The sequence below is a fragment of the Anastrepha ludens genome, chromosome 5, assembly GCF_028408465.1.
Source record: "Anastrepha ludens isolate Willacy chromosome 5, idAnaLude1.1, whole genome shotgun sequence".
In the NCBI taxonomy this organism is placed as follows: Eukaryota; Metazoa; Arthropoda; class Insecta; order Diptera; family Tephritidae; genus Anastrepha; species Anastrepha ludens.
The window spans coordinates 11,893,219-11,919,186 of NC_071501.1; the positions used below are offsets into that span (position 1 = coordinate 11,893,219).

Consider the following 25,968-nt stretch of genomic DNA (forward strand, 5'->3'; position numbering starts at 1 on the left):
ATTTTTAAATTGAAGCACGCACCGGCTAGTAGACAATGCTTATAGTGTCAGTGGAGGGCAAGAGTGTGTAACTCAATCAGCAAAACAGATAACAGACTCGCCTTCGATCTCAATAACTCAAAATTTCATGCCTGTCAAGTAGCAGCAAAAAACTTGCTCATAGAAGTGATAATCAAAACTCTGAATTTGTTAAGAATTTTGCAAAAATATCTCATTTAAAGTTTAAAAATTGTTTAGCAATTGAGCAGATGGAATATCTTATAAGCCGAATCGGCAGCGTTTGAGCTCTTTTATGCTTCGTTTAAAGGACAACACTTTGAACGATAATCCAGAAACGAGTCAGGCTCTAAGCCAATATATACACTGGTTTTAGGAGAGATAAGGACAAATTTTCCACGCGGCATCATCATTGACTATGAGCCTGAGTGTGTCCCAAACGACAAGCGCTTCAACTTAACCTAACCTAACCTAAGTTAATATGGCTTGAGTAAATAAATGATGTTCCGTTTTATAAATAACACACCACAGCATGAAAAGAAAAAAAACAAGGCTCTGACAACGGCTTATGTTAAATAGGGCCAATAGGTATATGCATAATTCTGCTACACCAAATTTTTAAAATTTCCGTCAGAATTTTTTTAAGCGTGGTCAAGGTTTATACCTTCTTAGCAGAGAAACGAGAAACGAAATCAAAAAACAAGGTGTAGAATATAATAAAAATATTCATGTGGAATATTGTCAGGCCACATTAACCCTCCATCTCCTTTACATCTCCATTCACATTCCATTAAGAAAAGCGTGGGTGGACTGCAGCATTTCGAGCAAAGGCCTGGTAAACCTGTTCAAAAAGTTGAATGGAAGGGTTGCGGGGGGCTATTCTGCGAAGAGCTCCCCATCAGAATCAAGTTCTGGTTACCAGATCACAACCAATTTGTTCCAAGCAGAGGTAGTCAAAATTAAAGTAGCAGCTGATCAGCTGCTCACCTGAGTAATAACTATCACGGAAGTAACTACTACCCAGGCAGCCAAGTGGCAATCAAAGTCCTGGGCTCGATGTTGGTGTACTCGAAACTGGTCGCGGAATGCCTGACTTTTCTTTCAATGGCATCCGAATTTTTTGATAAAAGGCTCATCTGGGTACCTGGGCCACAGCGACATTGCAGGAAGGCAAGGTGGATGAACCGACTAGGCAGCGGAGCTCTGATGTAGTTTTCACGCGAAATTAGAGGATTGGAATCCCCTTAACTACCTACGGCCTTTTCCTGGAAGTGTGGGCTTCGAACTCAGCGAGCATTGGGAAAGTACAAAAACTTGTAAGTTTGCGAAATTATTCTGGCTACGTGTGGCTCGGAGGCACTTTAGGGATCTTCTGTTGTTAACAAACTTCCAGCATTCAAATTTCGAGCGTGCCACTGTTCACGAGGTATGCATGCTGTGAGACTTGGTATCATTTCGAGTCCTTATTGTGCCAGCTACATGGAGGATTAGGTGGAATCATATCAGCATTTTCTCATTAGCTATCCTGCTCTTGTGGGGCTAAAATTTAGGCACCTTAGCTCACATTTCTTTGCTACGCCTGCTGATATAGCCTTGATATTAACCACCTGATGAACTTAATCAGCAGCATGAGCGGTTAACACAACCGTAACTTAGTCATCCTCAACAAATGTCTGTTCTACTCGTATATATATTAATAGAAATTGCCTCGCTATGAATCGCAAAAAAATCGACTGATCAATATGTATTAGTAAGAATACCGTAACGTCGTTATGCTTAAAATAAATTTGGAGCTTCTGAAAGTATAATAAAAAAATTTCTGAAGCTAAAAATCAGAACATAGTGCTTGGAAAGTGAATTTTTGAAATGAATTTTGCAAAGCAGCCCCTTCAATTTACTCTTAACTGACACCTAATCAAAATAAAGTGTTTTTCAACCTTAGGGTTTGCCATGAAAATTCCTGAAGATTTTTTGAATATCCAAGATCGAATTACAATTTCGACCAATATCCCTAATGATTTCTGTACAGTATAAGAACCCTTTCTCCGACATCAGGTTCTTCGGAACGGTTCAGCTTTACATCCGGCTAAGGACTGTTACTTCAACAGCACTCGCTAAAAAATTATGGCGAACGTTTTACGCTGTTACAACAACAAACAAGTTCAAGTTGGGTTGGTAGATCATGCGCTTTATTCAAAATTAATAAACTTTAGTCCTTTAAGGAGTCCTTAAGAAAAAAACCCCCAAAAAATATATACATTTTTTTATTTATTTATATATGCAAAATTAGCTTACAACATAAAGCTGATAGACTATTTCTGTTAGGAGCTATAGCAGCCGGGTCTTAAGCTCGATGATTTCTTATACATATATACAGTCTGTGTCAGAAAAAAGGAACCGCGATTATTTGTGAAGTATAAAAGATATACGAGGTGTGTTCTAAAAGTATTGCGAATTTTGAATTTTCGCAGGTTACGTATATTCGAATTTCGATTTTTTTGTGGCGATATGTTGGTGCTCATGTTTCGCACTCATGCCGACGAGTCCGGCTATTTTGAATGTTCAGTTAATTGTTGATAGCTGCTTTGATTGCTCGTCTTCGATTTTTACCTATTCAACCTATATCAAATTTTGTGCGAAAAACGAAATTAGGTGTGTGGATGCATTCCGAATGTTGACTGTGTTATACGGAGAAGCTACTTTGGACCAAAGCAACGTTTATCGGTGGTACAAAATGTTCTCAGAAGGCCGAGAAGATGTGAACGACGAAAAGCGTGCCGGACGTCCGAGTACTTCAACAGCAGACGAATAAATTGATGAAGTGAAGAAAATGGTGTTGGCCAATCATCAAATCACCGTTAGAGAAGTTGCTGACGACCTAGATATATCGATTGGCTCGTGCCATTCGATTTTTATCAATGATTTGGGCATGCGACGGGTTGCCGCAAAATTCGTACCAAAACTGTTCAATTTCGAAAAGCAGCATCGCATGAACATTGCTAATGAGATGTTGGACTCTCTCCGCGACGACCCAAATTTGCTCCAGAGGGTCATAACTGGTGACGAGTCGTGGGTTTATTGTTATGACGTGGAAACCAAAGCTCAATCGCCCCAATGGAAACTGCCGTACGAACCAAGACCGAAAAAAGCGCGCCAAGTTCGGTCGAATGTAAAATTTTTGTTTACCGCTTTTTTCAATTGCAGGGGCGTTGTGCATCATGAGTTCTTACCACAGGGTAAAACGGTTAATAAGCAATATTACCTGCAAGTTATGCGCAATTTGCGCTAAGCAATCCACCAGAAACGTACGGATTTGTGGAAAAACAAAAATTGGCTCTTGCATCACGACAATTCCCCTGTTCACACATCGTTGCTTGTGCGCGACTTTTTGGCCAAAAACAACACACTAATGATGCCACAGTCACCGTATTCCCCATATCTGGCCCCCTGTGACCTTTTCTTGTTCTCGAAACTGAAGAGCCCCACGAAAGGACGACGCTACGCTACGATTGACGAGGTAAAGACGGCATCGAAGGAGGAGCTGAACAAGATAATTGGCATAAGTGCATAATATCTCATGGGGATTACTTTGAAGGGGACAAATCGACTAAAAGTGAGCGGAAAGTTCCGTATAGCGCGGTACCGTTCTCGCCTCTCAGTAAGAGAATCAGCAGTTGAGCTGCCGGCTGTAATTGTAATGTAATATGTATATAGTTTGATTTAAAGTTTTTGTAATAGTAAGCAATTTTTTTATTTTTTTTATTTTCTTCCTTTCTTACATTAAACTAACCAAACACTTTATTTTTGCTTAAAAAAGATACAATTTCAACACTTCCTTCTTAAGCTGGAGCTCTAAATCATGGTTCCAGCATTGTGGTTTTCAAGAATTCATTCACCAAGCGAATGCCATGGCTTTAATTCTTTCGCACACTCATCTGCAATTACGTCACATCACCGTTGGGTAAATTTTTCCCTTTTAATCTGCGTTGTCTAGTGTTCCATTATTCTTGGAACTAGTAATGGTTCAAAAATCACTAGCAGCGCACCAGTTCGGTGCGATTTAATTTTTTTTAGAGATCATCGCTACTTTGCACAGATGCCGACGCGGCTTGTTAATGATGAAATACAACTGATAGCAGTGCTGATGATTTCGTTGCCGATGCTGTTGATAACAATGATGATTTGTTGAGAGCGACAATGCTTGTGCTCAAGTTTGTTGCTCTCTTTAATTTTCACACATTTGTGTTGCTCACACTACTCGCATTATTACTGTTTGTTTTTATTTCGTTGTTGCTGTTGGCGCCTTAAATACACATACGCGCAAGCATAATAATACAAACAAACACACTCTTGTGTATTTGACAAAATTAAGCGCACAGATGTATGTATGTATGTAGATATGTTGGGTATGCTTGGGATTTCCATTTGTTGTGACATCATTCATAAGGCATGAGTGGCGCATTCGCGGACACATACATCTAAACATGGGGAAAACATAAGAAATAAGCTTAATGGAAATGTATGCATGCATACAAGTGAATGCAACATAATTCGCTTATTACTTATACATACTTACATACATACATACAATGAATGGCGATGCCTTGATGGCTGTTATTTGTTTCCTTCAGTTTTCTTTTGTAAGAATAATAAATATCCTCGTTGACTTAACCCGATCAATTGAAGTGGAGTAAATGGAATTCGTATTGGCTTAATTGCTAGCGAAGGAAGTAAAAAAGGAAGGCAAGTGTAATTCCACTTGCGTATGATGTTATTTATATGCGCAGCTTAGGGTTATTGGAGTTCGCATTACAGTGAAATCATTTTTTACACAGCTCATTTCAGCTCACGTACTGTGTAGTCGAAAAGAGATAGGGGAAATAATTTAAGCTTTCAAAACAATTAAGTCATAGGTTTCAATTTTACAGTTTATTCTAGTCGAATTTTTTAGAAATTTATACATTTAACCCTTAAGTTGACTTTGCATGTTAGTGAAATCATAGGAGTCTTTCAGGTTTAGTAGCCTCCATTAAAATTTAAATTTCTGAGACTTAAAGTAAAATTTAGCGACATATTTTTTTGCAAATCATTCCTTTCAACTCTCTAACTGACCTTTTAAAGAACTTTTTTAAATATTCTTTTAAAAAAGAGCCGAAAGAATCGACTAAAGTAGGAGCTAGGGGAATGAAATATTCTAAATAGAAATTTCTTCAGGAATTACATTTAAATGCAATATATGGATATGCAAATATAGAGGGTCTGGCACTCGAAGTGTAACCAATTAAAAAGTTTGGAAAATTACTTTTATTCTATTCAAACTAAAAAATGTGTGAAAATAATACAAATTTAAGAATCATTGTTCGATATGACCACCTTTTGCCTTGACTATGGCCTTGAGACGGTCCAGAAACGAATTGCAAGCTGCCCGAATGTGACTTGCAGGTATTTTGACCCACTCGCGGGCAATGGCTTTTTCAGCGCCTCGAGACTGGTGAATCTTTTAGTTTGGACCTTGCTCTCCAATATGGCCCAAAGAGAATAATCCTTTATAACGAGTAATAGAGGGATAAAGAAAAATTTTCTTTACTTTAAGGAGCTCGAGCTCAAGAACATTCGCTGGTTGTGATTTTCCAACTAAATATATTACCTTTTTGTTCATTACGGATTTGAAATCCATTACGGATCTTCCTTTTTCGCGTTTACTCTCGGCAAAATGCTTCCTCGCAGTTGTAAACAATACTCTGGACTGTCATTTCGTCGCTGCTCGAACTAAAGATTGTTTGAGCATCTTCAAATTTCTGTGAGGTCTTGGACAGGCCATGCTCTCCAATTCTAACCACAAATTGAAGTCCAATGGATTCAGATCTGGACTTCCAGATGGCCAATTTTCTGCGGACAAACCAATTTCAGAGGCTGGATGGTGACCACGCTGAGTCCTTGAAATAATATTTTTTGCGTCTTTAGAAGTTTTAGCATTGATTTTGTCGTTTTGCTTATTAAAAACTTCTTCAACAGTGAAAATTTTCTCAATTGTGAGAAGAATATTTTCCTGGCTGTTGACCGCGCCCCACCGAAGAAGCTGGTTTCATCTGTCGAGTGTAATTTTCTTCAAGCAAGTTGCCAAAAGATGACCAGTTGAGCGATGGTAGACTTTTGTGTGGAGATCAGTTTAGATCTAGTCTTGACATGATCGATGCATTCATTTTCCTGGACATGATTTTCTGCTTTCTAAGGGCATTTCTGGAGATTCTTTGTTAAACGGCTTTTATGGATGTACTGGTTCGCAACACGCGAGCTTGACCACCCATTTTTCTGTTCGAAATTTTTCTGTCAAAAATAACGGAACTTTTTTCTGCAAATTTGTTCTCGCCGTATGCATTTTAAAATTTGTCACAGAGTTGATTGCAAGATTAAGTAAAATACTTACCTGAAAAGTGGACCTTTGTATTCTGAATGGCTGAAGAAGATGTCGTCAGACAATGCATCGATGACTTCCGAAAAGCATTAATTTTTTAGTTCGATGTTTACCCAACAACGAATAGCGTGAAACTAAAATCGTCAACAAATCCACACATGTGTGGTGAAATGAGTTTCAACCGATTGTTGGGATTTGTTTTCCCTCTGTGCCCAGCTTAAGTGAAATCCCCGACGAAGTGCCTATCAAATGGCGAAAGAACTGAAAATATTTGACCGCAGCATCCGCCGCATACTGAAAAATGATCTCAAAGTCAAGCCTTACAAGATCCAAAAGGCGCATGATCTCACACCAAAGCAGTAACAAGTCAGACTTGAGACAGCGAGTTGCTTCGCTTGGCCGAAAGCGGTCAATTTCCGAACATTGTTTTCTCTGATGAGAAAATTTCTCAAAATTCGTTAACTCACAAAACGATAGGGTTTATTTGACTGACTGTTTATACGAGAATTTGAGTCCCCGATTGGCCACCAGGAGGCAGCACCCGCCACAGGTAATGGTTTGGCTGTAACCGCAGATGGGCGCTCCCCAATCGTTTTCATCGGGCTTGGCGTCAAGGTAAAAGCGAAATATTATCGGGAAAGTATTCTGGAGGTTGCTTTGAAGCTGTGGGCAGACAAACATTTCGGTGGCAGACCATAGACGTTTCAGCAAGACTCAGCAACGTTTCTCAAAGCTCAAATGAACTAAGAACGGCTAAACGTCCACACAACTTCATAACGTCCACACAATGGCTCTCAAATTCACCCGACGCGAATCCGATGGATTATTCTCTTTGGGCAATGTGGAGAGGAAGGTCCGAACTAAAAGATTCACCAGTCTCGAGACGCTGAAAAAAGCCATTGCCCGCGAGTGGGCCAAAATACCTGCAAGTCACATTCCGGCAGCTTGCGATTCGTTTCTGGACTGTCTCAAGGCCATAGTCAAGGCAAAAGGTCGTCACATCGAGCAAAAGTAAATTGATTCAAAATTTTGTATTATTTTCTCACATTTTTTGCTTTGTATTGAATAAAAATATATTTTCAAAACTAAATTTATGGCCTTTTTAATTGGTCACACTTTGAGTGCCAGACCCTGTACATACGGAATTCGAAAAGTATTGATGCGATACTTCTACATTGTATACATAGGTACTTTTTGGAAAGCGCTCATACTTAATTATTTGAATGCGCTTGCTTGCACACTCAGAATCAAACATAATTCGTATCAATTAGGCATAAATGCATTCTCTGTCAATTTTACTGCGTATGTATACATGTATGTGTAAGTGTGTGCATATGTATTTACATATGAAACGAAAGTGATTTTTGATTGTTTGTGTACCCGCTTGTATAATTCTTTCATTGGGGGTGCAACCAGATTGGCCTCTGGTTTGTTTCAGGAAATGCCGTAATTGTATGATATGATTCTTTTCCATTAAATGCCCAGATCGACGCATTTTGATTTACCACTTGGGGATATTATTTGATTAATTGGAAACCATTATTTGAACATATCAATACGGTTTTCCACATTTATGAGTGTTTGCTCCAGGAAACCAAAGGCAAAAAAAAAATCTTATATTTACTCCCTTGCATGAATATTCGTATGTACATTTTAAGCACCACTTTTGCTATCACTTCCTTTATTAGCCAAATAATCGTAAAATTAAAATCAATAAAATGGGTAATTGCAGCCACGCGCATTTCCCTTCACGGTGAGGCGGGCGTATTTGAGTTCTGCTGAAACTGTAGAAGCACGTAAATGCAGTGGAGCAAATACTCATACATGCATCGCTGTGCGTGTAACAGTACATGTGTATGTTTATTCAACTGCTGCTACTTCCCTGTAGGAAAACGGACGCTTATTATTTAATTATGTAGCCTGCACACAAATAGTGAATTGGTGGCTTGTCACCGCTTGACGCTCTTCTAGTTAGGAAGAGAAAGAATTTTTTCTTTCGCAAACTGGGTCTTTTTCATGATTTTTTTCTTTCAGCTGGTATAAAAGCTTACAATGATATTCAGAATTTTTTGCTTTACCAGTTTGCAAGTAATGCACAAACGAAATTCCTTTCGCAACCCTTCTTGGCCGATTTCTGGGCACGACCTCATTTCGGAGCTGAAGAATCAGGTTCACACCACTCTTTAACCTCATGTTTTGATTTAGGATCATAGTGATAGACCCAAGTCTCATTTATAGTGATGAATCGGCGCACAAAATCCACTTTATCCTTTCAAAAACGCTCTAAGCGTTGCTGAGAAAGTCCCAATCGAATTTGTTTTTGTTCCATTATTAGCGAATGCGGCACCCATTGAGCACACAGCTTTCTGAAACCCAATACTTCCGTCAAAATATTGTTTACACTGCCCAATGAGATGCCTAAGGCTTCTACTAATTCTGTTTCAATCACTGGATGATTTTTCAATACGAAATCCTTCTACGACTTCTGATTTTGTTGCCGTTTTTGGACGTCCTTGAGGTGGATCTTTCTGCCTTTATTGTCACTGAAGAGCAACTTGAGCATCTAGTACAATATTTTATAGCCAACTATAGTAATGCCTTAAGGAGGTAGGAATAGATCGTCAATACCGTTGAGGTTGGTTTTGTACGCTTCTGGAACGAATCGGATTTAAAGCTGGCCACGGACTGTCACTACAAAAACTTATGGGGAAGCATTGATGCTGTTATTACAACAACAACAACAACAACAACAACAACCATCTATTTAATTTTTTTAACTCCGATTGGAGCGTAGATCCTGGTCTGGTTTTAGTAATTAGTTTATTTCGAAAATATGGCTTCAGGTTTCTTAGGTCAATGGTAGAGCTGCTACCTTTGATAGCATACAGCTACTACTTGGCTTATGGACATGTCATTGATGTACACTTATATAGCGAGCCGCTTAAGACCAGACATACGTCCGCTGTTGCCACCATACCCTGTGCGGGCAGACGCTATACGAGGTGTGTTCAAAAAGTATCGCGAATTTTGTGTTTTTTCCAAAGTTATTTATCCATGAGATATTATGCACTTGTGCCAACGTTTTTTCCAATCTTCGAAGCACTTCAAAAAATAATTTTTTTTTATCTTGTTCAGCTCTTCCTTCGATGCCGTCTTTATCTCGTCAAGCGTAGCGTAGCGTTGTCCTTTCATGGGCCTCTCCAGTTTCAGGAAAAAGTAACAGGGGGTCTGATCTGGGAAATACAGTAGCTGTGGCATCATTAGTGCGGTATTTTTGGCCAAAAAGTCGCGCACAAGCAACGATGTGTGAGCAGGGGCGTTATCGTGATGCAAGATCCCATTTTTTTCTTCCACAAATCCGGATGTTTCTGGCGGATTGCTTCGCCCAAATTGCGCATATCTTGCAGATACTATTCCTTATTAACCGTTTTACCCTGTGGCAAGAAATCATGATGCACAACGCCCCTGCAATCGAAGAAAATGGTAAGCAAAACTTTTACATTCGACCGAACTTGGCGCGCTTTTTTCGTTTTTCGGTCTTGGTTCGTGCGGCAGTTTCCATTGGGGCGATTGAGCTTTGGTTTCCACGTCATAACAATAAACCCACGACTCGTCACCAGTTATGACCCTCTGGAGCAAATTTGGGTCGTCGTGGACAGAGTCCAACATCTCATTAGCAATGTTCATGCCATGTTGCTTTTGGTCGAAATTTAGCAGTTTTGGCGACCCGTCTCATGCCCAAATCATTGATAAGAATCGAATGGCACGAGCCAATCGATGTGTCTAGGTTCTCAGCAACTTCTCTAACTTCTACACTTAATCAATTTTTTCGTCTGTTGTTGAAGTGCTCGGGCGTCCGGCACGCTCTTCGGCGTTCACATCTTCTCGGCCTTCTGAGAACATTTTGAAAAACCGATAAACGTTGTTTTGGTCCAAAGTAGCTTCTCCTTATGACACAGTCAACATTCGGAATGCATCCGCGCACTTAATTTCGTTTTTCACACAAAATTTGATACAGGTTCTTTGATCCATCTTTTTGAATAGGTAAAAAGAAGACGAGCCGAAACACGTGCAAGCAAAGCAGCTGTCAACAATTAAACGAACATTGAAAATGGCCGAACTTGTCGGCATGAGTGAGAGACATGCGTGCCAACATATCGCCACACAAAAATCGAAATTCGAATATTCGTAACCTGCGAAAATTCAAAATTCGCGATACTTTTTGAACACACTTTGTACTCTGCCTAGCGGTGGAATTGTGTTATGTGGATTGTTCTTGGCTTCGGTGCTCGCCCTCGACCTAACCGGCTTGGGAGGCATTGCCCGAAGCAAAGTTGCAACGAGTTGAATATTGCATGCATCAGGTATCTGTAACCGTAACTTTGAAAGTGGATTGATATCGTCACCATATCAGTCAGACGCTTTTTCAAACAGTTTTTGAAACAATGACTGAATTGAAGTCGCAGTGGGATGCTCCACTAGCGAAAAAGCATATTGCATTTTTCAGGTCGATATTTAGTAGTGACTCATCGATAGTTTCTCCGCCGGCAACAATGTGACGTAAGAGGCAGTTTTTGTAGTTCAATTTAGTAAGCCTTACAACGTTTTGATCCATGTGCAGCATTAGAGCCGTACAGTTTTGAGGAAAGCACATTTTGGCCGGTATTTGGCCGTCGTAGCTCTTTAACTCGCCTTCTTTGGGATGATATGGAGCATTAACGAAAAAATTCCGGAAGAACTCTTTTGCCTGTTTATTTAAGCAACTTTTGATTAAAACAGGGTTCTTTAAAATTCTTTTTGAAAATCAATTTAGATACATGTGAACACAGTTTCATTTTAATTTAGAAATCCGATTACTAGAATTTATGTTCTTAAAACTCAAAATTTGTTGGAAAGTTGGTTGGCTCTTTACCACTCATTTTGAACCAAAATATCTGGGAGGGTATCTGCTATACATTTTATCTGAAAAAATATAAATCACTAGTTTAAAAAGTGATTTTGTGAAATTTGATTGCACTCCGCAGCCGTGTTCCTGCAGGGCTGCTTCTAATACTGTGTGGGATTTTGTCTAACACAAGTAAAATCATATTGTGGCAGGTGTGTGGCAGCAATTGAAGTTGGCAAATCCCACATTACTTGCATGCCTACACACGCGCATGAACACACATGCACACCTACTTATGACTACACCAAATGTGGCACTTGCCACAATCCACTTGCTTGTGCTTGCACTCGTGTTGCCCTTCCGATTGCGGTGCATTTAGGATGTTTGTAATTGCTGTTGTTATTTTATTATTATATATACTTACAGCGAGTCAATATTTTTGTGTTTGTTTTTGTTGTTGGTGCTATTTGTGGTGCACTAATTGGTGTAAGGTGTAGTCGGGCCGATAAATCAATTTGTGTTTCTTAGGCCAAGTGGCACTTGACGACCGCGGTACAAGGGTGGTTGCAAGTGAACTTACTCTCGTATACAGAAGTACATACATATATTTGTACGTGGATGCCACTTGTGGCACATGAATGAATATGCATGTGGTTTTTCTTTTTTTTTTTTTTATCTTCGTTTTGCTATTTTATGAATGAACTTTTATGGATGAGGCTGTGTACTTATTTGAATTTTCGTGATGCTGATGAATTTGAGGAGCTCTGCTCTGGGGGCTTAGATTTTGAGTTTGATTAAAGAGAAATTATGGAGTTAAAAAAGTAAAAAAAAAAGTAACAAAAAAATTTATAATAAATATGAATAACATAAAAAATTGCAACCGAATTTTCACCTATGTTGATATATTTTTGAAATAAGAGCTAAAAAAATTTTGAATGGTCACTAAAAATGATTACATTTCGTTACTGGTGGACCCAGAGAGGTTTTAAGCAGTCCTAAATACCTTGCTTTTGGTTTTTAAAATTGCATTAATTTTTTTTTTAATATAGTGCAATTGACAACAAATACAATTTAAACTAAAGTTATAAAGTTCATACAGGGTCCGTCACTCGAAGTGTAAGTAATTACAAAGCCATAAATTTAGTTTTGAAAATATATTTTTATTCAATTCAAAGTAAAAAATGTGTGAAACTAATACAAAATTTAGAATCGATTTACTTTTGCTCGATATGGCCACCTTTTGCCTTGACTATGGCTTTAAGACGGTCCAGAAACGAGTCGCAAGTTGTCCGAATATGACTTGCAGGTATTTTGGCCCACTCGAGGACAATGGCCTTTTGCAGTGGTGAATCTTTTAGTTCGGACCTTGCTCTCCAAAATGGCTCAAAGAGAATAATGCATCGGATTCGCGTCTGGTGAATTTTAAAGCCTTTGTGTGGACGTTATGAAGTTCGGAACGTTGTTTTCTAGCCATTCTTGGTTCACTCGAGCTTTGTGGGACGTTGCCGAGTCCTGTTGAAACGTCCATGGTCTGCCACCGAAAAATTTGTCTGGCCACGGCTTCAAAGCAACCTCCAGAATACTTTACCGATAATATTTCGCATTTACCTGGACACCAGGCACGATGAGCCCATCTGCGGTTACAGTGGTCGCAGTAGACCATTAACTGTGGCGAGTGTTTCCTCCTGGTGGCCAATCGATGACTCAAATTCTTGTATGAAGGTTCGGTCAAATAAATCTTATCGTTTTGGAAGCTGTGCGAGCGGTCTGAAGTTGGTTATACTTCGAGTGCCGGACCCTGTATAAAATTAAAAAAAATTTACAAATTTTTATAAAAGTTATACACTTTTTAATCAGAACTTTAAAAAACTTGGGTGCACAATAAAGTGCAACTTTCAAGTGGTTCGAAATTTTTGTTAGTTTTTGATAATTTTTTTCCCTGATGGCTTGTCGCATTTCTTCCATGTATTTCCTCATGCATTTATACGATATAATCCAACCAGCGGAGCCGCTGTATAGTCGGTGAAACTCCCCGTCTTCAGCATGCAGCCTTTTCAGTTTCTTTCACCGTTTAAACTTCTGCCTTATTCAATAAAACGGCCATGGTAAGCGAAGACTTTATTCCTCACTAGTCTCTTTAGTCCAAAACAGCTTCTTTAAAAGAATTTTCTCATAGCTTAGACAATTTAAAATATTATTTTAAACTAATCTCACTTTTGCGGCCTATCATTCATGATATCGAAACGATTAACTTTCAACTAAAGGGTGTTCAATTTAGAGGTATCGGCTTTTAAATTGAAATATAACAACGAAAATTCAAATTGATTGGGCAATCTTTTCTCATTCATGACATTTACTTTTTTAAGATAATCCCTTTAAAATGTTGACCGCAACTGTGGTGTATACGGCCACTCGCAAACACCAATTTTGAATGACTCGCTGGAGGACTTCGATCGTTATCTCGTGAAGAACTTCAGTAGTATTGGCTTTCAATGCCTCAATCGAAGTTGGGTTATCTGCAAAGCGCTTAGACTTTAGATAGCCATACAAATAAATTTCCAAAGGTGTGACACCACACGTTCTTGGTGGCCAATCTACTGATCCGAGACGAGGTAAAAATTGCTCACGGAAACGACAACGCAGTAAGTCTATTTTTTCACGGTCTGTAATAACAAGTAGTGCCGTTTTGTTGGGACCAAATGTTGTGGAGATTTTCTTCTTCTTGATTGGCGCGATAACAGCTTACGCGATTTTGGCAGAGCTTAACAAAACGCGCCAGTCGTTTCTTTCTCGTGCTAACCGGCGCCAATTGGACACACCAAGTGAAGCCAAGACCTTCTCCACCTGATTTTTCCCACGCATAGAACGCCTTCCTTTTCCTCTGCTACGACCAGCTGGTACAGCATCAGAGCCAGAGCGTTTGTATGCATTTGGACGACATGACCCCGCCCACGAAGTCGCTGGATATTTATTCTGTGCCCTAAGTCTATGTCGTCGTTAAGCTCATACAACTCATCGTTCCATCGCCTGCGATATTCGCCGTCGCTATCGCGCAAAGATCCAAAAATCTTCCGCAGAATCTTTCCCTCAAACACTCCAGAGGACGCCACATCGGATGTTGTCAACATCCAAGCTTCTGCACCATACGTTGGGACGGGCATGATGAGAGTCTTGTAAAGTGTTAGTTTTGTTCGTCGAGAGAGGACTTCACAACTCAATTGCCTACTTAGTCCAAAGCAGCCGTTGTTGTTGGAACGGTGGTTTTCAATGTATGTAATGGCTGTTCTTAAATGACTTTGGGTTACACTTTAGGCCAAATATGACAATTTTGCTTATTGACGTAGTTAATGAGCCAAAAATGGGCCTCATTGTTGAACGAAATTCGGGTCCCAAAATGCGGATCTTCGGCGAGTTCTTCAAGAGCCCAACGACTGAAATTATAACGCATTGGGAGGTCGGCTGGCTTAAAATCTTGGACTAGCTGTATTTTATACGCTTTCAAACCAAGATCTTTGCGTAAAATCACCCAAGTAGTGTCACAAGATAGGCTGAGTGGCTGAGATCGGCGCCGAATCGATTCCTCCGGGTCTGCGACAAAACTCTACTTTTTTTCCTTGTTCACTCCACTGGGGAGAATAGGGCTTCGACAAGACTCTTCCATCGTACACGGTTCTGTGCTGTTGTTTTTGCAACGTCCCTTGCTTTGTTTAGCCTGCAGTTGACATCTTCATCTGCTCCACCATCTGCCATGATGATGCAGCCGAGGTAGCAGAAGCTTTCAATAAATTCCACCGGATGCCCGGTATTTTGTTTGACAGCAGTCCCGCGTGATCTGTCAAAAAATTCTTTTTGGAACAAATACCTTAAATTTGATCACCTTTTACGTAGAACTCAACTTGACATATTTTCGAACAAAAAAAAAACATCATTGATTGTTGCTGTGTGACAGAAGTGGTTTGTTAAATTTCAATAGCTTTCATTTGTAAATAACATTTGGAATATAAATTTATGCCCATTTATTTTTCTCTTTTTCTTCTAGGCTCCACCACACCTTGCTGTTGTACCACAATCTTCGTGCTGCCGTAGCCTTGTTGTTATTTACCGTGAACACAATAGAGTTAGCGCGTGCGTTGTTGCCCATATCACCATCACAACAACAACAACAAACCACAAGTGATACATCCATGCTGAATAATTATGTGCTACTAATAATTGGCAGCGACATGTTGTGGAATGCTTTGGCAGCGCTCTTCCTCACCCTCATACTGATGTGGTATCATCGCGTGGTGGAGGTGAAGAAGTCGGCAAGTGAGTAGACTAAGAGAAATGGAAAAATGTGATAAGGATTAAGCAAAAGTATTTGTTGGCTGCTAAAAGTGCATTATTTTAAAAATAACTGTTTTTATTATCATACTTTTTTGAGTATTCATTCATTCCTTTTAATTGAAATACAAAATAAATTAAATATTTACTTTACTATTCTCTTTTTTAGATTACCTTTATTTCAGCTGCATTGTTGAGTTATTTGTTTCTTCGGTGCGGACTTATGAACTCGCCGAGGTTTCGTATTTTCAAAATATCTACGAAATGGAAGCTTGTCTAGAAACCTTATCGGTCATGGCACTGCTGGGAATGGCGGCAATTGATGGCTTTACGATATACAAAGAGGTGGGAATAAAAACAGTTTTTAATTTTAAAAATTTACAATTTTTGTTTTTTAATAAAAATTGTTTTTTTTTTGTTCTTTTTTTGTTTTTCTTAGCGTTTTCGCCCCGATTATTTAGAGAATTATGAGAAAATCGGCTACAAACACACTCTGGCTACATTCTATTCGAAGGCTTGCTTTTGGTGGCTAACCCCATTGCTATGGTTTGGGTACAAAGAACCTTTAGAAGTGGAAGATTTGGGTCAAATGCGCCTGGAAGATAGCGCGCGTGCGCACTACGATCAATTTTTGTTGATATATAAAACAGCTAAAGTAGTAAGTAAATTGAGTGCAAATGCGATTTAGAAGTGCTACGAAATCAGTTAAACCTAGCAGTAGTTGTTTATTATTGCATTAAGAAAATTTCATAGTTAACATTTTTCCCCCATTTACTATATTCTGTTCCCTTTCAGTTAGTTCTGTTCGAAAATATTCCATTCCAGTTACACTCTGTATTTCCTCTTTTTCTTATTCTTCTTTTTAATTGACGCGATAACCGCTTACGTGGTTTTGGCCGAGTCGTTTCTTTCTCGTGCTAACCGGCGCCAATTGGACACACCAAGTGAAGCCAAGTCCTTCTCCACTTGATCTTTTCAACGCAGAGGAGGCCTTCCTCTTCCTCTGCTACCACCAGTTGGTACCGCATCGAATACTTTCAAAGCCGGAGCGTTTGTATCCATTCGGACGACATAACACAGACAGCGTATCCGTTGTATCTTTATTCTTACGACATAGCGTCGTAAAGCTCATACAACTCATCGTTCCATCGCCTGCGATATTCGCCGTTGCCAACGTGCAAGGGTCCAAAAATCTTCGCAGCATCTTTCTCTCAAACACTCCAAGCGTCGCTTCATCGGATGTTGTCATCGTCCAAGCTTCTGCGCCATACGTTAGGACGGGCATGATGAGAGCCTTGTAGAGTCTTAGAGACGTTAAAGAAGTCACACGACAGCGAGTCACCCTGTCTGAAACCTCGTTTGGTATCAAACGGCAGACATGCTTTCATCCGACCATATCTTGCATAGGAGCTGATGCCTGCACCTTACCAGCTCCTCGGCGCCATGTTTGAATAGCTCAGCCGGCAGTCCGTCGGCGCTCGTGTCTTTGTTGTCCTTTAACCGTACCAACTGTTTTTTCGGGCTCGCCGGGATCCGATTTCTTTTTCGGCGGCGGTACGTAGAGAACGAGAAGTGTTGCTCCATTGTTCACGCATGCCGGTTTTTTGGGCAGTACTCTCTGAGAGCAGGAGTGAGAGTCGAGTGGCGAATCTTCTGGCTGTCTGTTGTGATTACAGCTTTTCGATGTTGAACATTCTTTGTGTAGGTACATGTACGTTGTTTGCTGCACAGATGCGTGTGCGCAGTTTGGCTGCAAGAAGGTAGTGATCCGAGTCGATGTTGTGTCCTCAGATCGTACGTACATCTAATACACTAGAAGCGTGTCTTCCATCTATCACAACATGATCGATCTGGTTTCGCGTTTTTCGATCAGGGGACAGCCAGGTGGCTTGGTCAATCTTTTTATGCTGGAATCTGGTGCTGCAGACTACCATGTTTCGAGCCCCGGCGTAGTCGATCAGCCTCTGTCCGTTACCGGATGTTTCGTTGTACAGGCTGAATTTTCCGACTGTTAAACCAAAAATGCCCTCCTTGCCCACCCTGGCGCTGAAGTCGCCAAGCACGATTTTTATGTCGTGGCAGGGGTAGCGCTCATAGGAACGTTTCAAGCGCTCATAGAAGGAATCTTTGGTCGCATCGGCCTTCTCTTCCGCCGGGGCGTGGGCGCAAATTAACGATATGTTAAAAAAGCGTGCTTTGATGCGGATTGTTGCGAGACGCTTGTCCACCGGAGTGAACGACAGTACTTGGCGACGAAGTCTCTCTCCCACAACAAATCCAACACTGAATTTGCGCTCCTTTACATGGCAGCTGTAGTAGACGACACAAGGACCTACGCTTTGCTTGCCTTGTCCCGTCCATCGCATCTCTTGAATGGCATCACTGTCTTTACTCTCACGAAGATCAATCAGCCGGGCAGAGGCACCTTCCGCATTAAGGGACCGGACATCAGTATAGGGAGGTCGTCATCAGTATAGGGAGGTCTCATCCTAGGCTTTTTTAATCTATTCATTGGGGGGATTTTTAAGTCGCGGGTCCCAAACCCAGCGCACAATCAGCTACTCTGGGAAGCTACTCAGAGGATACGTGGGCTAATCCCGGACGTTGTGAGCTGCTTCAACCATATGCAGAAGAATCGTCCTGGCCACTCCCAATTGAAATGGAATTTTTGTTTTCAATTCCTTATATTCCAATTTACTACATTTCATGTTTTTTTTACTTTATTTAATCTCATTAAAATTTTATTGAAATTAATTTAATTTCATCTCATTTTATTCAGTTCCATTCCATTTTATGCATTCACTGCATTTCATTTAATTTTATCCCACTAAATTTTTGTTTTCATTTCATTATATTCCAATTTATTTCATTTCATTTTACTTTACCTTATTTTATTTCATTTAAATTTTATTGCAATTAATTTTATTTTATCTGATTTGCTTTAGTATAATTTTTTTCGTTCATTTGTTCCATTTCATTTCAATTCGTTTTATTTTATTTCAACGGATTTTATTTCACCTCACTTTTTTACATTCATTTCATTTCATTTTCCGTAGTTCATATCTTTTATTTCACATTATTCCATTTTACCCCATTTTATTACATTTTATTCCTCATTTAAGTTGATTTTATTTTATTGACTTTTGACGGGGTATTGATTTAAGTAATGAATTTCCTATTATTATGTAACTCTTTATTTTTAGAAAAATGGCGATCGCCCACCATCATTGTGGCTTTGCTATTTGCGCAGCAGCTGGCGAATGTTTACGTTGGGCGGACTGTTGAAGCTGTGCGGTGATTTATGCGCACTAATTGGCCCACTTGCCATTCAACAAATTGTGCAGTACATCGAAAGCATGTACAACTCGACTTACACGAGTTGGATGCATTACAATAACAACAGCAACCATAGCAGCAGCACAAACGCCACTTCCAACGACAACATCAACAATTCGATTTGGCAGCGAAGTGTGAGGGAGAGTGTGGGAAACCACAGCTATGATAGTGTTGAAATTGTTAGGAATAGATCAATTACGCCAGGGGGTATTCAATATCTCTATAGGGACCACAGCAACAACAATGGCAGTAGTAGTAGGGGCAGCAGATTTGGTAATTTCCATGACAGCAGTCGTATTAGTCTGCAAACAGCAGCAACAAATTGGATTTCAAAAGCCTTGTCAGCAGCTTTAACCACTAGCATTGATAGCAGCACTAATAGTAACAACAACAATCATCACAATATGCACTTCATCAGCCCATCAGCTCAGGTCGCAATGATAACTGTGCCCAGTCCGTTAAGCGCTAGCCTCAGCAGCATCATCAACACAACCGCAAATGATAAGAATCAAATGTTGAATGTTGGCATCGATTACAATGGCACTGAAGTGCAAATTTACTATCCGAATTGGTTGGATTTAGTGTCGAACGGTTGGGCTATCGCTTGGCTAGTGTTATTGGCCGCATTGGCGCAGGGCGCGTTCTCACAAGCCTCCACACATATACTCAACATGACAGGCATCCGAATAAAGACATCGCTGCAGGGTTTAATCTATCGCAAAACATTGTTGCTCAATTCGAGTGTTGGACATACAGCTGCCAGCAGCGATGGTGGATATAATGAAGGATGTGATGGTGGTAATGACGAGACGAAAGGAAATTATTTGAAATCCGATACTAATGGTGGTAATAGCCATGTGGCTGCAGAAGAAGGCAAAGCAGGTGGTCATGGTAATGCCAGTGCAGGTGTTGCTGGAAGCAGGGGTATGGCACAAGAGGATATCAGCGGTAAGTTTTGAAAGGGATGAATGACCATTACGTATGAAGCGTGTCTGGAAAAATACCAATAAATGAATTATTTTTGTAATGCAAGTTGCAATTCTATAGAGGCCACAATTAGATACTTTTATATAAGAAGGACGAAGACCATTTTTACATTGAAATGCGTAACATTTTGCTGGGCTTAAATATTTAGCGCTCATTGGATTTAATCTTATCAGAAGTATTCTCGCACTTCCAAGACTCACTGAAAAGTTTGTGAAAATTCCCACTTATGAAAATTGGACGATAGTTTTTTTGTAAAGGCTGCATCTGCATTCTGATAACTCTGAAACTTTGAATTCAGATCAACACAAAACCTAGGCTGGGCAGAGCGGGACATTCCCCATTCATATTCCCTCCAGGGAAGAGAAAGTGGATTTCGATATTTGCAGACAGAGTTCGATGAGGTGGCTCGAAGTTGAGCGGTAGAGTTGGGTGAATAGTCTTATATGAGAAGCTCACCGTCAAGCGCAAGGGAATGGGGTCCCCGTAGCGTATTCCAAGTGAAGTTATCTGCTATTAAAGCAAAAGTTAATTGGCCAGGAAAATAAAGCTTTAATCCGACAGCCAAGAAGCAATGAAGGGCCTGGACGCAATGATGTGCGCTCGAAACTAGTCGAGAAATGCCTAAATATCAATTTAACAACCTGTGAATACTTTGAAGTTATTTTAAGTGCCGCTCACAGAATCACTGAAGTGAATTGCGGGATTGCTGAACTGATGAGCTAAGTGAATTGGTTTCCCTGCGAAATGAGAAAATTGTGGTTTTCTTTCTTTCTACTAGCCTGTAATGGGCTTCGTGCCCTGTACACCAACTTGCCGGTCGAGAGACCACTCAGTCTACGAGTGTTTCGTAGGTGATTGAGGAAATTTCTCATTACAACTAAGTCTCAAGGCTCTCACTTCCTGGGTGTATTCTCCGGACTCTGCCTTTTGGGCACGACACTACTTCGAGAATTTTTGGCAGCAGGTGTTTAAAGTATAATGTGGAACCATCTCAGCATCTGCGCACCGCACGGGTTAAGTTTAGGCATCTTGGCTTTCACTTTTTTGTTAGACCTGCGGATATCAAAGCGTTAAGATACGAGTCCCACTCACCTGATAAATTTAATCAGTGGAACGAAGCGGTTAACACAATCGTAAGTGGGTTCCGTCCTTTTCATAACCCTTCACTGTCTCTTTTCCTGTTTATTCTAGTAGGTTCGAGTCTCCGTGCATAAAGCAGCAAAGTGTTAGAACAAGTGTTTTCTAATATTGCTCGCCCCTCGGTAGGCATTGGAAAAACTCCAAGCGCATTTCTGCCATGAAAAAGCTTCTCATGAAAAACCCTTTCCCCGTTCGGAGATGGCTTAGAACTGTAGGCTCCTCCATTTGTGGAGCAAGATTAAGACTCACACCACAAATAAAAGAAGGAGCTCCGTCTAACATCTAACAGATCTTACGGTCAACCCTATAACTAAACCTAGCCCTGTCATGACAACAATGGGCAAAGTCTGATTGCCAACAAGTTTTTTCATTAGCTCCTTATTCGAGGAATCTTCTGCTTGTTTTGTGTTATTATATTGAGACACGTTTTATGTTCAGGACTCTTGGGCTTTCTGCAAAGATGGTTTCAAAGTGGGCAGTAGGTGAGGGGTTCTCTGAAGTACCACACGTTTCTTTCGTTCTGAATACCATTCTTTGCAAGCGTCTTCTGAGTAGAAGCCCTAAGTATTAAGGAGACCTTTACAGTATTAAGAATTTACTGCAAAGGAGAACAAAAGCCATGCATGTTTTCCAATAACCTGCCTCCTGTCAGTCACATCACCAAAATCAAATCTCAGAATGGTCAGGTATTGCAAGTTGAAATAAATAAGTAGATATCTCATTCGTCGGGGTTTCCGGTCATTGAAACATACCAAATAAAGTGCTGAAGAATTAGTCAAAGCATTCTTCTATTAATGACTTTGGAATTGAAAAACTGCGGAATATTAGAGACTAACAGGTACGGTTACAGAGAGTTAGCTCCTTGGTGAAAATGCTGCTAATTTGGGTCTACCGCACAACACTCAGTGGATCAGCTGTCAACTCGGAGAACAGCAAGCCAATGGGTCTTCGTTAGTTCTGTGAGTGTCTACAATAGCTTTGGCGCACAAGTGACACGACACTACGCTACCTTTAAAAGTAAAATCCCCAATCTCTCACTGATGATAAGTAGTTTTATCGGCTATTGATTATCGGTAAAGTGCTTTAAAAATAATAATAAAGTCGTGCCAAGAGTTTGAAGGAGAAAGCGTAACAAAATGCTAGTTTATATGATAAGTGGTTACCTGGCTGGATATTCAAACTCCGAACTTGTTTATCTTTGGTACTTTAGTATTGCCCACTAACTATCAGTTGAACTATCTTTTTCGGTTTAGATCTTGAAAAAGTGACGAAGCCGAGACATGTTGCAAAATATATATGTAAATCCTCTTTCCTTTAGCTCTAGGTACTATTGCATTCAGTCGCTCTTGTTTTGGTGTACAGCTTGCGAGCATTGAATACTACAGGGTCCACTTAGTTCATTGAAGCCGACTCTTAGTAATAGCATCGAGTAAATTTTTACAGAGATCCCTGCTTGACGTTAAGAAGTGAAAATAATTTAAAGGCAAGACAATCTGCTAACCTGAAGTTAGGACCTACAAAAGGTGAGATGATGAGATGGGAGCTGAAATCTTTGTCTGATATCTGGACATAAGTGAACAGTTCCTCATTGATTTAGGAATATTGTATCTGCTGCATAAAGTGAACAGCTATTTTCGTGCTGTTGAGCTGTTGATATAATGGAGGGGATTGATTGGATTTAGGATGACGCACTGCTCCAGGCTGTCGAAGAAAGAAGCGGTCAGTGACCCTAGCCGTCTAGTTGCCAAACCCGGACATTTACAGAGAAAGTGCTCAACAGTTTCCTTCTCTGAAAGGTCCCCACAGTTTCTGCAATGGGGTTTAAATGGTAACCCTAGCTTTTCCGTGTGTGTGCTGATCATCCAGTGACCCGTAAACATAGCTGCGAGCTTGGAAATAGAATGGCAAGGAGTCCAAAGGACTTTCTGAGTCCTTTGGATATTGTACTGGGGCCAAAGTGGTTTCGAAATAGCGCTTGAAGAAATGGAGCTCCATCGTTTCTGCGCTTTCCTGAGAAATAATTTGTGCAGTTCCCCTTTAACAACTGTCAGGGGATGCCGATGACCGGGAAGGAGGTCTCTGAGGTCAATTCAGTCTCTTTCCTGGCAAGCTCATCAGCAATTTCATTCCCCTCTATGTTCCTATGTCCTGGAACGCAGATCAGAGAAATGTTACCTGTACACCCAAGAGATTTGATCGCCTTCTTACAGGAGTTTACTAATTTCGTTCTGCACCATGGCGTCGTCAAAGCCTTAATCGAGGTTTTATATCGGAGAAACTGTTAATATCTTCCCCGCTCCGGCGTTCCCTAAGCATTTTACATGCCTGCAGGACCGCAAAGACTTCTGCTTCAAAAACACTAGAAGTGCTCCGACTCCCGATTCCATCTTGGAACCGTCAGTGAAGGCAGAGGTGCAAGCTTCGATGCAGATTTTCCCCTCGATCCAATCCTGCTTTTTTGATTGCCCTAGCACGACCCTCAAACTTTAGTTTGCGAATAAAGAGATCTGTTCGATGTTCGGAGAAATACGGTGTTAACTGCCCGAAAATGCTACTATGTCCCTTGAGAGATTGCCTCCATGAGCTGCTGCGATGGAAATAAGGTAAAAGACGATGGGAAGTAAGTGCAAAAGGACATTCAGGGCAACACTGGGGCAAGTTTTAGCACATGGAAAAGGTAGGCATTTCAGACAGTGCACTCTACCCCGCATCTGGAGAGGAGGATGTGACGACGGACCACTTTCTGTGCATCTGCCTGATCTTTGCTCGAATCAAGCCTGAGGTTTTTGGCACTGATGTGCTAAGAAGCGACCACCTTGGCTCCTTGGTACCACAAGATCTACTCAGATTTCTTCGGAGGTCGAGTAGATTTAAAGAGAATTTAAAAGGGAACGCGTGTGCAGTACAATAGACTTAATATTGCCTGAGTGCTGTACTTGCTAGTCTGTTTTGACAAAGAAAAAAGTTGATTAAGTAGATGATCGAGTTTTTTACTAATAGCGTCAAGGGTTTCTTCAATCGCGGAGTTATGAATTTGCCTTTGAAATGAGTAAAAATTATCGAAGAAAATGGCGCATATTTGCTATAAATCAGATAATTCTAAATAGAATAGTTATGTTAATTTCATTGTGGAAATAAAGCGAAAAAATTACTAGCTATACTTGACCTGCATAGAAAAATGTTACTGTTTCCTGATCATAAGCTGAAGCATCGTCTTTAACCCAAAGAGGCATCGCTAGTATGCATCTGCTTACTACTCTACTAAAAAATATATATATTTTTTCTTTTGGTTAGCATGGCCCTCGTCGAAATGTAGAGGTATCTCCATTTTTCGCTTAACACAAGTCAACCTACCAGAAATTTAAGTTCTATAAGTTTCATGGATTTTTGTAAATACTTTTATGCATTTTTGATTTAAAAGTTTAATTAAAACTAATACTTTTATTCATCAAACTGCAAATTTTAATAAAATATGCTCGATTATTTCTCCTTTTAATTGCCTCTTAATTAATTCCTTTTCAACGCACACTAAAATAAAAATCGACATTCCTTCGTTAGGTTTGAACGATGTGGGCGCCATAACAAATCTGATGTCGGAGGATGCATTGAATGTGATGTCATTCTTTTGGATAGCGCACTATGTGTGGGCAATACCACTGAAGGTATGTATGTACTAATGTATAAGTAGTTGTATAGGGTGTTTTTTTAAGAGCTTGAGAACTTGAAATGATAATACAAAATGATAATACTAAACACAAATATTCTTGAAGTGAATTTTTTATTATACCTATTGTAAATTTTTTTAATAATATACAATTTGATATCCAGCATATGTCTACCGTTCAATCAGCGATCAGTTCGATTTTTGACTACTTTTTCCAATTAATCTGAATAATAAATCTCAATGAGCCCAATCAGCAAAAAAACGACGCAAACGATGGCCATTTCACCTCAATTCTTGCCCAAGCTGTATTTTATAGTCACGTAAACCAAGATCCTTACCCAAACATGTCCACGTAGTTGACTGCGACTTGTTCAACACTTCGTTCTATGAACTTCTTCTTTGTTAACCTAGCCTTATCCTATTTCGGGCCGGCTCTTCTTGTGCGAAATCCCCAGATCACGCGGTACTGGGTCGTCTCTTCGCTGACGTTTCTGAATCGCATGTCGTATTTAATGGTGTTTTTCCGGGTCTTTGGTGGTCTGCCTAGCCATTTTTTCGCTACCTCCATTCGCAACACTTGCTTCACTGTGTGATTCTCTGCTCTTCTCATTACATGACCGTACCTGCGTCAATGGTTGTTCTGGAGCTGAGTGCTGATTGGAGCAACTTAAAGGTGTGTTGAATCTTGTCCAACAGTGTAACGCTGCTGACCCACCTCAGCATTCGCATTTCTGCCGCGTGCGGTTTCAGCTCTAGTTTACATGATACAGCCCAGCACTCGAATGCATACTTCATTGTCTCCCTGATCATGCTTTAGTAGATTTTTTCGGCGTTTGCCATCCATCTTTCCAAATAGGCGGGATTGGATCGGGGGGAAAATCTGCATCGAACCTTGCACCTGTGGCTTCACTGCCTTCAAATCTCTTGGGTGTGCAGGTAACACATCTCTGATCTGGATTGCAGGACATAGGAACATAGAGGGAAATGAAATTGCTGATGAGCTTGCCAGTAAGGGGACGGAATTGGCCTCAGAGACCTCCTACCCGGTAATCGACATTCCCCTGAAAGTTGTTAAAGGGGACTGCACAAATTATTTCTCAGGAAAGCGCAGAAAAGATGGAGCTCCATTTCTTCATGTGCTATTTCGAAAACCCTTTGGCCCCAGTACAATATATGAAGGACTTAGAGAGTTCTTTCCATTCCATTCAATTTCCAAACTCG

General features: G+C 40.3%; 1 protein-coding gene across 2 annotated transcripts in view; it reads left to right on the top strand.

Moving 5' to 3' along the window:
• LOC128863210 (ATP-binding cassette sub-family C member Sur) overlaps positions 1-25,968 on the top strand; it is a 90,660-nt gene that overhangs the window by 13,721 nt on the left and 50,971 nt on the right. For both annotated transcript variants that reach the window (XM_054102248.1, XM_054102249.1), the window contains exons 3-7: positions 15,337-15,605; positions 15,790-15,965; positions 16,060-16,278; positions 18,824-19,904; positions 24,642-24,745. In XM_054102248.1, the coding sequence (XP_053958223.1) occupies positions 15,337-15,605; positions 15,790-15,965; positions 16,060-16,278; positions 18,824-19,904; positions 24,642-24,745 (1,849 nt within the window). The remainder of the gene's footprint in view (positions 1-15,336; positions 15,606-15,789; positions 15,966-16,059; positions 16,279-18,823; positions 19,905-24,641; positions 24,746-25,968) is intronic.